This window comes from Crocuta crocuta, unplaced genomic scaffold, assembly GCF_008692635.1.
Source record: "Crocuta crocuta isolate KB4526 unplaced genomic scaffold, BGI_CrCroc_1.0 scaffold1269, whole genome shotgun sequence".
NCBI lineage: Eukaryota > Metazoa > Chordata > Mammalia > Carnivora > Hyaenidae > Crocuta > Crocuta crocuta.
In genome coordinates, this window is record NW_027531335.1 from 275,664 (window position 1) to 287,378 (window position 11,715).

An 11,715-nucleotide genomic window follows, 5' to 3' on the forward strand; every position below is an offset into this window, starting at 1 on the left:
GCTTTTCCACTGCGAGGAGCGTATAAAGGCAGAGTGGAATAGGAATGTGTATATATTAAATGTTATCTCCGTTGCTAGTTTTGTTGAATGATTTGTTGTGTAGCACTATTCTTATGTTACTATGTTTTTTATTTGTCCCTTTTCTTTTCATATATTAATTAGATTTTTTTTCATTTGCGGTGGACCGTTTGACTTCAGTAGGTAGGTTTAACTCGNCAGCCAGTGAAAATGAAGAAAACGCGTTTAGGAAACCAAGCACCCCGCTCAACTACTCCCGTATTAGATTCTGAGCCCATATGACTCAAATACTTCCCCGCAGTTTATTGGTAGCTATGAGGAAGTCCGAGAAAAGAAGGGGTGTACAGATCGTCAGGATTTACGATCGAATCTGACTGCTCACAGCACTTCTTATGTCCTAACTGAGTACATAGCATTATATTAACTGCTGAAGAGGAGGCCAAAGAAAAGAAACATATCCTTCAGCCTTATGGCCTCATTGAATTCAAGGGTAGAGGAGAGGAAATACAGATTGTAAAAATCTGTAGAAACTACTAAACTTGATCACAATCCTTTGTGGGTAGTTTTAAGACAAGTGCCGACCAGAATATTGGCAGCAGGGACTTAAGATAGACTGAGGCCTAAAAGGGAGTGAAAGACCTAGTTGGAAGTGATTTTATGAAATCAAAGCTCTGTACTTGATTGTATGCACACCCAGGCCAGTACGTAACCTTTACCAGAATGGTCGACGGTTAATAGCATTACAACGATACAGTTGTCTTTGTCTTCTTTTTCCTACTGTTTTACAAGTACAAACGGGTCAGTAAGTCAAGTATTGTGGTGCGGACTCAGTCCAGTTTGTAGTTGTGGCTGAATCTCTTCAGACCTAAATAAATGTGTTAAAAGACATTGCCAAATAGAGTATTCTTTCATTCTGGGTTCTAAAGATTCCTAAAGAGTTAAAAAGAATGTAGGAAAAAGAAATCTAGAGGCGCTCTTACCCACTGAAGTGATCATTAAGGCTGTCACCTACCCTAATTATGCGTGCACCTGTCTTGTAAAAATTGTGCATGCTCCATATGACAGAAGAATTGTTCACATTTGTTCATAGCCAAAGTATAGCTCTTGCGAGCATGGCCACATGGTACTAAGTAATACATACGGTGTTTTAATGTTAAAGTACTTGTTAAAAAATTATTATTATTATTGTAAATGGGCTTTAAATTTCATTGTACTGCAGATTCAAATCTTGAATACAGTTTATCAGATGAATATTGCAAGCATCACTTCTTGGTTGGTTTACTTCTGAGGGAAACTTCCATTGCTCTGCAAGACAATTACGAGATCAGATACACAGCTATCTCTGTCGTAAAGAATCTGTTGATAAAACATGCATTTGACACTAGATACCAGCACAAGGTAAGGATGTCCATGTAATCAGTATTGCATTAGTTGATTTCTGCTGAGATATTACATTAAAGATGAAGTTTTCAGTAAGGAACGTACTATGAGCATTGATGAGCTTACTTTTGTAAATAAGATTTGTCTCAGTATCAAGTGGTTAGGTTTTAAATTCTTTTAATATTTATTTATTTTTGAGAGAGAGAGATGGAGTGCAAGCAGGGGAGGGGCAGAGAAAGAGAGGTAGACACCAGAATCCGAAGCAGGCTCTAGGTTCTGAGCCGTCAGCACAGAGCCCGACGTGGGGCTCGAACCCACAAACCGTGAGATCATGATCTGAGCCGAAAGCAGATGCTTAACCGACTGAGCCAGCCAGGCACCCCTCAAATGGTTCAGTTTTAAAAATACTATTCAGGGGCGCCTGGGTGGCTCAGTCGGTTAAGCATCTGACTGTCTCTCTCTCTCTCAGAAATAAATAAAAAACATTAAAAAATAAATAAATAAAAATACTGTTCGGTAGGAAGCACCTGGCTGGCTCAGTCAGTAAAGCATGTGACTCTTGATCTCAGGCTTTTGAGTTCAATCCCCACATTGGGGTTTGGAGCCTGCTTTGTAAAAAAAAAAAAAAAAAAAAACTGTCAGCACAGAGGCAGACGCGGGACTCAAACTCACAAATGGTGAGATCATGACCTGAGCTGAGGTTGGATGCCTAACCAACTGAGCCACCCAGAGGGGCATGGAGCTTACTGTAAAAAATAAATAAATAAGAATAAAATAAAGTACTGTTCAGTTAACTATTGAAGAAAGACACTGGTTTCTCAAGTCGTGTGTAAAGAACACTAACTGCTCATGATTGTTATATAAGTAATGATTTTTTTAAAAATCATACATGGTTATGGCCATGTGTGTTCTTTCAAATATAGATCTTAATATATATGCTCAAGTGAGTTATATTACGGATTAAGTGATTAATAGTAAGACATTAACTATGTCAAATATGAAATATGGACAATAGAGATTTCCTTCTTACTGAAAAAATGTGGGTGTGGCTCTAAACCTTCTATACGTTACACCTTGTCTCTGTGTGAAGGCCATCACTATAGCTGCTGCTTGCTGCACCTTTAACAAATACTTTCAGATCTTATTACTGTTAAACCCTATGGGCTTAAAAAGATAGATTGCAGGGGCGCCTGGGTGGCTCAGTCAGTTAAGCATCCGACTTTGGCTCAGGCCATGATCTCATGGTTGGTGGGTTCGAGCCCCGCGTCGGGCTCTGTGCTGACAGCTCAGAGCCTGGAGCCTGCTTCGGATTCTGTCTCCCCCTCTCATGCTCTCTCCCACTCTCAAAAATAAACAAACAAACAAAAAATTTTTTTAAGTAGATTGCAAACTGTATGGATTTAGAGGGACCTAACTTATGTACCTGGAATCAGATGCCTCAAGGGAACGCCGTACCATTTCATAATTGATAATTTGTTCCTTTGCCATTTTTGATGATGGAGCTAGAGTGTATTATGTGAAGCGAAATAAGTCAATGAGAGAAAGATATCGTGTGGTTTTACTCATATGTGGAATTTAAGATCAAAACAGATGAGCATAGGGGAAGAGGGGGAAGAGAAAAGAGGGGAATAAACCACAAGGGGCTCTTAACCATAGAGAGCAAACAGGGTGGACGCAAGAAAGTGGGTGGGGGATGGGCTGGACGGGTGACAGGCATTAAAGAAGGCACTCGTTGGGATGAGTGCTGGGTGTCATATGGAAGTGGTAAAACACCGAATTCGACCCCTGAAACCAGTATTGCAGTGTGTGTCAACTATCTAGAAATTAAATAAAATTAAACAAATAAAAATTTAAAAACCATTGTTGTAAATAGAAAAGTAATTTGTCCCTTTGTTTTCACATTCAAAGACAAATACCAATTAGGAAATCATGTATTGTTATAATCCCTTTGGAAAGCTGACTTGGAGTTAGGGCTTAATTCTTCTTTCTACAGTGTTCTTGTTTGTCCTTAGTAAACAGAACATGCCTGGGGCGCCTGGGTGGCCCATTCAGTTCAGCGTCCCGACTGTTGATCTCGGCTTGGGTCACTATCTCACAGTTCAGGAGCTCCAGCCCCATATCTGCGCCATCAGCACAGAGCCTGCTTGGGATTCTCTCTCCTCTCTGCCCCTCCTCCACATGCGCATGTGCTCACTCGCTCGCTTGCTCCTTCCCTCTCAAAATAAATAACCTTAAAAAAAAAAAAATAACAAAATGCCTGCCAGCTCCATCCACTTAACATTTCTTTAATTACAAAGGTTTTTTTGTGTGTGTGTTTTTACTTACAGATTTTTCTTATTTTCTTCATGTGATTCTATCTTAAAGTAGATTTAAACTTGGCTTTCAGATGTGATTTGTCACCGCCATTTACATTGGTTTTTGTCATGTTATAACTCTAGTAGCACATTCCCACTTAGAGTACTTTGCTCCTTTATGTGCCATTTTCTTTTTTGTGGATGTTGCTGTTGTCTTCACGCAAGTTCGCTGGTATAATACGTCTAAACGGAAAGATCTCTCAAAAGTTAGCCATTTCACCCAGACTTTGTTAACCCTGTAAACATGCCAGTTAGCACTGCCGCGTATGGCTAGCAGTAGAGAAGAGGATTTTGCATGGTGTGGAAGAGAAGGTCTTTAGCCATGATTTCAAAGGATTCGCGGGAATAGTACAAAGTGAAGCAGGAAGTGGTACTTTTTACCCCTTCTTCTTCAGATGAAACTGAAGGGAAATGGGATTTCACTAGTGTCTTACTTAGACGTGGGATTTTAAATATTTTCTGTCACCTATTTGGACGTTATTTCCTTTTTAAAATTCTGAGAACAGTATATGTACACACATACGCATGTAACTATTGCTACCTGTAAGTTCAGCACTATGCCTACTTGAGTATTTGAGGCTTTGGAGTATGAGAAAGATTGAAATGTTAAGCTCGTTAACCTTTTAGAAACTTCTAAAGCCCTCTTCTCTGTGTTCAGAGGCTTTTTAAGTAGCCATTAAAAGACCGTGAGATTCTCTCCAGTAGAACTTTGCTTCCTGGGCCAGGTAAACCAAAGCTTCAATTCCTTTCTCTGTTCAGTCCAAAGAATTCACAGGGGGCCTGAGTAAACAAACGTATTTGTCAAATACATTCAAGTAAAGCAGATTCANGTGTGTGTGTGTGTGTGTGTGTGTGTGTTTTAAGAGAGAGAGAGAGAGTGAGCAGAGAGAGAGGGGGTAGAGAGAATCCCAAGCAGGCTCTGCTCTGGCAGCACAGAGCCTGACACCGGGCTCAATCTCACAAACCTTGAGATGTGACCTGAGCCGAAATCAAGAGTCAGATGCTCAACCGAATGAGCCACCCAGGCGCCCCCAGGCTCCCATAATTTTTACTGGGTCTCCCAGAGTGAGCCCAAATAAATGCACAATCGAGGGGGAAAAATGCTTCCAAAGAAGAGGCTGCTTCGAGATCCCCNCTACATACGTCTACTGTGTGCATGCACAGGTGTATATGTATATAGGTGTGTATATATGTAATTGGAAGCCATTATGCATTTTTCTTTTTTACTTAATAATACATCCTAAAGATTATTATTTAAAAATCTGCATATTATTCCACCATATGGATGGATATACCGTTTTTAATTTATTTTTTAAGTACCCTCCACACTCAACGTGGGCCTTGAACTCCCAATGCCAAGATCAAGAGCCGTGCTTTCCACCAGCGGAGCCAGCCAGGCACCCCTGGAAAGCAACTTATTTTAAAAGATCTTCNTATGTCAGCTGGGGGCGCCTGGGTGGCTCAGTCAGTTAAGCGTCCAACTTCAGCTCAGGTCATAATCTCAGGGTTTGTGAGTTCGAGCCCTGCATCAGTCTCTGTGCTGATAGCTCGGAGCCTAGAGCCTGCTTCGGATTCTGTGTTTCCCTCTCTCTATGCCTTTTCCCCGTTTGTACTCTGTCTCTCTCTCTCTCTCTCTCTCTCTCTCAAAAATAAATAAACATTAAAAAAATTAATAGTAGCAGCTGAAATTTATTGAGGACTTTGCTACATGTCAGTGTATTAAATACCTCACAAATTAATACCATTATTATCCCCATTTTACCAGAGAGAAAACTGTAGTTCAGTGACTTGATCACAGTCTAGTAACGAGTAGCAGGAGACCTGGAATTCACATATGTCTAAAATCCACAGTCAGGGGTGCCTGGGTGGCTCAGTCGGTTAAGTGTCCGACTTTGGCTCAGGTCATGATCTCATGGTTTGTGAGTTCGAGCCCTACATTGGGCTCTCCGTTCTCAGCAAAGAGCCCACTTTGGATCCTCTGTCTCCCTCTCTCTCTCTGTCCCGCCCCTGCTCAAACCTGTGTGCTGTCTCTGTCAAAAATAAGTAAACATTTATAAAAAAATATATATTCTTATAAGAGAGACCANACATATATTTTTTTAATGTTTATTTTTGGGAGAGAGACAGACAGAGACAGAATGTGAGTTGGGGAAGGGCAGAGAGAGGGAGACACAAAATCCAAAGCAGGCTCCAGGCTCTGACTTGTCAGCACAGAGCCCGACGGGGTGGGNCTGAGCCAAAGTCAGACGCTTAACAGGCTGAGCCACCCAGGCACATTATCTTCATTGCTTTGATCAAAACAAAAAACCGGTTCTTTAAGGAAGAGAGTAACTCTCTGTTTTTCACTTCTTCTGCTTATTGACCGTATCGTGTGTGTGAATCCAAATACCATGAAAGTTCTGTGGTAGTTTTGAGGCTGTAAGTGTAAACAGACTCCTGCTTCACTTCATTTGTCGAGGCTCTTAGCCCACTTTGAGCCTTGAAACTGATAGATGGGGCCAACTTTATTTGGGATATATGCATAGTGTATACCTACTAAGCTTTTGATCATTCCTTTCCAGAACCAACAAGCCAAAATAGCACAGTTGTACCTCCCATTTGTCGGACTGCTATTGGAAAACATCCAGCGCTTAGCAGGTCGAGATACTTTGTATCCTTGTGCGGCTGTGCCCAATTCTGTAAGTAGCACTGTTGTTGCCAGTGGCGTTTTCTCCCGTTTTCTCTCGAATGTGTCTAGAATCGGGGTCCCTAGAACTGGGGTCCCGTGCTCTGTGGTCTCTAGCTCCGTCATTCCTTTTCATTCCATTTTTACACAGCTACGCGTACTTTGTTCGAGAGCAGTGCTCCTCAAACTTGAACATGCATACGATTACCCCGGGGGATTTGTTATAACAAATTCTAATTCAGATTCTATAACAGACTCTTAATTCAGTAGACCTGGGGTGGCGTTTGAGTCTGTGTATGTCTAACACCCTCTTTGGCTGCGTCTAGTTCAAGGACCGCACTTTGAGTAACAGGGTCCCAGAGAATGCCAAGAACCCCTTAGTTCTTGTACCGTGTTGGTTTTTAAGACTTGCCCTTTGCCTTCATATATGTATTCAACTTGAAAACGGAACGAAAAGATTCTTCATTTCCAAAATGTTAGGCACCAGGGTTCCAACTGTATTTCTTTGCTTCTCCCTTCCCGGGACAGCCTTCCTGCATTTCTTCTCCGCGAGTCGCTGTTTGCTCAGCCCAATTGGTCTGTGCTTTTTCTCTCTCTTTAGAATCTCAGCATTCAAAGGAACTTTGGAGGGTGGTCAGTCTCCAATTTTGGCAAAAGAACATTTTACCATTGTAATCATTAAAACGGCCCTTCTCACATGAGATGTACAGGGTTCTCTTAACTGACTTGCCCCAGTTTTGCATTCTTAGAGTTATGTACGGCACGCTCACTCCCGCCTGCTCACGATTCCCCTCACCCAAGGGCCTTCTACATTTCTCTCCAGGCCGGGTGTCTCCGCTTCATCGTTTGTCATTCTAAAACCCTTTACAGTTTGGTTTCATACTTCTGGATATGCTCCATTCTACCAGTCATCCTATTAAAATGCGCCTGGGGGACTCGGTCAGTCGAGCGCCCAACTCCTGATTTCGGCTCAGGTCGTGATTTCGAGGTTCATGGGATCGAGCCCCGCATCAGGCTGCTCACTGATTATGCGGAGCCTACTTGGGATTCTCCCTCCCTCTCTCTCTGCCCCCCCTCTGTGCGTGCGCTCTCTCTCTCCCTCTCTCAGAAAGAAATAAATAAACTTTAAGTAAATAAATAAATTGTAGTACTCAGAATTGTACACTTTATAGCCTGCCCAGTGGGACTATTAAGTCCTGCCCTGCCCCCACTCCGTGTTCCTATGGACCAAGATCACCGTCATGCTTTCAGTAGCCATGTGGTTGTTTTTTTTTTTTTCGGTGGCAGGTGATACTGTGTCCTTTACAGCTTTGGAAACGACCCTGATCAAAGGATCAAAGATCAAACGATCAAAAGTCCTAGTCGATTTGTCAAGCCTGCCTGGGGCCCTTGAGAGAGCTGCTCTAAGCCTCCCTGATGGCGCTGATGCCCAGAGCCAGCTGATTGCGGAAATGAGCATTCCGGGCAGCTCTTTCTCCACAAACACAGTTACTTGTGCTTAGGCCGCGTCCACAGCATGGGACGGTGACGTCTGGAAATATTTTACTTATCTCTGCTTTTCTTCTGTAGCGCCAGCGCCCCTAGGACTTCCGGTCACGCCCGCCCTGCTAGAAATGCCCCCTGGTTCCAAGGAGAACTGAACCGGAGTAGACTGCAATCAGTTGTCGCTTTTCCCAGCCATCTAGAGTTCGAGGACTCAGCCAGAGGTCACGCTTGCGACACGATGCTAGTGCCCCCGTTTTTAAAGACACGTCCCCCAAATATCAGTAGCGCTGCCTGATTTCGACTTTCACAGCGAGCTTTGTCTCAAATTAGGGTCACATCTCCCCCTGTCCGTTCCGATGTCTCAGCCCAGTGGGCACGTTTGTTTAAATGACCAGGTTACCTACCCTGCTGTGTTACAGGCATCCAGGGACGAGTTTGCCTGCGGCTTCACCTCACCTACGAGTAGAGGGAGTCTGAGCGCCGACAAAGACACGGGTAATTCAGTCCCTTCGAGATTATACACCACATGGCTGTTCAGATGTGCACCCTGTACTTCTCTGGCTTTTATGTTTTTGTTTGAAATACTTCATAGCGAAAAAAACGACATAGCAGGATCTCTCCTCAAGTTTAATTAGAATCGGACTCACANGACAGAATAGAGGATAATGAGAAAAACACTGCTTTCCAATCCTCTTATCTGTCTCCAGTCTTGGACAAGACAGTTCCCTTTTCTGGGCCCAGGTCTCCTTATCTATAGAATTATCTCTAAAATTGAGTAGCTTTCGTTTATTGCTTCCAAGGAACTTCCTGTAGTTTCATACACAGGAAAGTATTTCAGGAGGTTAAAAAAAAATTACCCTTTGTAAGGCTTACGGTATATTGATAAAATACAGAAATTTTTACGTTTTAGATGACCAAGATCTATTCCCTAAAACCTGTATTTAAATGAACCCGGTACTTACTTTTAAAAATGTTTTTTGAGGGACACCTGGGTGGCTCAATCGGCTAAGCGTCCGACTTTGGGCCCAGGTCATGATCTCGTGGTTCACAAGTTCGAGCCCCCATCAGGCTCTGTGCCCACAGCTCAGAGCCTGGAGCCTGCTTCTGATTCTGTGTCTCCCTCTCTCTCTGCCCCTTCCCTGCTCACACACACACACACACACACACACACTCTTTCTCTCGCTCGCTCTCTCAAAAATAAAAAAAATGTTTTTTGACCGTTCTTCCTGTTGTTAATAAGGACTTGGCTTTTTTCCAGCTTACGGGGCTTTTCAAAATGGACATGGGATTAAGAGGGAAGATTCAAGAGGTTCCCTCATCCCAGAAGGGGCAACAGGATTTCCAGATCAGAGCGGAACTGTTGAAAATGTAAGAACCTAAATATATAGGATCACCCTGGTAACATGTGAGGCTACGACAGTCTTTCTTTTCATGTAAATAAAAGGCTTTCCACTCCCCTGTAGTCCGTCCTGGATCTGTGAAAGGCATCCCATAATAATTCTGGGATGTTGCTGGTTCTTTCCCATTATGGCAGCTGCTACTTGGATGTACACAATTGTTTATGGAGGATAAGGTGTACATCAGGAAGAGTTCTAACTTGGAATACCTCCTTTAACCCTCACACACTGTAACCTGTTCTAGAGAGGGAAGGTTCAAGTTTAAAATATCTAATGCACCTTGTCATTTAATTGCCTCCCTGGCCGGGTTAATTCTGCAGGTCATGCTTTTGTAGTAGAGTAATTAACACGGGAGGTGCGGGGGGAACACATTTGGGTCCTCAAACTGATGATCTCAGTGTCCCAGCGCCACCTAATCTGAATATAGCCTCTAACATTAAAGTTTGGGTGAGTCTGTCTGCCTTGAGGCAGAAGAAACCTCATTTTATTTTACTTTATTTTTATATCTTTATTTTATTTTGAGAGACAGAGACAGAGAGCGAGTGGGGGAGGGGCAGAGAGAGAGGGAGACACAGAATCTGAAGCAGCTNTTTCTTAAATAGTTTATTGTCAAGTTGGTTTCCATATAACACGTAGTGCTCATCCCAACAAGTGCCCTCCTCCATGCCCATCACCCCCCTTCCCCTCTCCCCCACCCACGTGATGCCAATGTTGCTGGCTGGGAACCCACCCCCTGAGAACCTCTGGAATATACTTCCTTGAGCCTTGGGGGTAAATAGTACCTCATTCACAAAGGTTCCTATTTCACGTCATTTAGAATTCTGTCAACAGACATCACAGGTAACGCAGACAGAGGACAAAGAGGTTAAAATGACTTGTTCATAATCTGTGGATTATTAATACCCTTATTCATATAAATCCCCAGATAAGTCTGATCTTGTCATGTTTAACAACTGATATTTTAACCAAAGTCATTAAGTAATAGGAACATCACTACTCTGTAGAAGCTCTAGTTTTGAAGTATTACTGGGTTCTTCTTGGGGTAGTGATCTTGTACTATTAGCTCTTTTTTAAAAATGTAGATTTCCTGAGGCTCCTGGGTGGCTCAGTTGGTTGAGCACTCGACTTTGGTTCAGGTCATGATATCACGGTCCATGGGTTTGAGCCCCGTATCAGGCTCTGTGCTGACAGCTCAGAACCTGGAGCCGGCTTTGGATTCTCAATCTCCCTCTTTGTCTCTGCACCTCCTCCACTCGCTCGCTCGTTCTCTCTCTCTTAGAAGTAAATAAGCATTTAAAAAACATCTTTTTTTAATATACAGATTTCCTATTATTTATTGGTTGGATTTTAATAAACTCTGAAAGATTCAAATTAGTGTTTCTGTGCTTCCATAAACTTTAGTTAAGTCCCTCCTTCCTGGAAAAGCTATTTTTCCTGCAATAGCCACATATGACTCTTTAAATTTTTTCTTAACTACTAAGTAGTTAAATTTTTAACTACCTCGGTGTAACAGACACTGAACTTATGGGGACGAAACAGAGTGTTCATGGCTATTCTCTCGACGAAGTCCCCCGGGTGTTGTCAGGTGATGTTACCCCATGCAGTAGCAATAAAAATTCAGCTCATTGACCTTCTAAGTAGGATATAAAAGTTGGATTTAGGTTTAGCGTCTTCCCAAACAGGACTACTGACACAGTTACTGAGCTGGGGTGCCCGGGTGGCCATGATCTCCCGGTCGGGAGATAGAGCCCTGCGTCAAGCTGAGAGTCCGCTTGAGAGTCTCTCCCTCTCCCTCTGCCCTTCCTACCCCCTGCAGACAAACAAACAAAACGAAACAAAAATCCCGCAAATGGGTTATTGAGCTAAAGGCTGTGGGAAACTATCTNTTGTGTTACAGACCCGCCAGGGCTCTACACGGAGCAGTATATCTCAGTATAACCGCCTGGATCAGTACGAAATCAGAAGCCTCTTAATGTGTTACCTGTATATAATAAAAATGATTTCTGAAGGTGAGTTACCAGCCTATGAAGCACAATCTCTGCCAGCCACCTGCCCTCACAGGTTCGTGCAACAAATATTTGATCACCGTCGGTATGCAGACCGCCTGCAGGTAGAACTAGATCTTTGAAGGCCCTGACCTTTACATGTCCCTGTAATTTGAATTGCAGGCAGGATCATTTGGGTCACACAGGTGTGATTCCTTGACCTAATTTTTTTCTTAATTTAAAGATCAGCCTCGAAGAGGAGACCATCGTGTACGAAGTGCTCGGCATGCTTCTTCATGCAGCACTTATCATGCATTAAGTGACCAATGTCAACAGAAGGAAATGATAACCAGGAGTTGTATTTAATACCTTAGCTTTTATTTGACAAAGGATTTGGAGGAAAAAAAAAAAAGCAAATAAAAAGACATGGA

The 11,715-nt window shown here is 42.8% G+C and overlaps 1 protein-coding gene across 1 annotated transcript in view; it reads left to right on the top strand.

Annotated features, from left to right (window-relative positions):
• The window catches only part of DOCK11 (dedicator of cytokinesis 11), a 147,138-nt gene that overhangs the window by 69,493 nt on the left and 65,930 nt on the right, over nt 1–11,715 (top strand). The window contains exons 30-34 of the mRNA XM_077771917.1: nt 1,238–1,416; nt 6,314–6,430; nt 8,322–8,397; nt 9,161–9,270; nt 11,197–11,308. Of these exons, the coding sequence (XP_077628043.1) occupies nt 1,238–1,416; nt 6,314–6,430; nt 8,322–8,397; nt 9,161–9,270; nt 11,197–11,308 (594 nt within the window). The remainder of the gene's footprint in view (nt 1–1,237; nt 1,417–6,313; nt 6,431–8,321; nt 8,398–9,160; nt 9,271–11,196; nt 11,309–11,715) is intronic.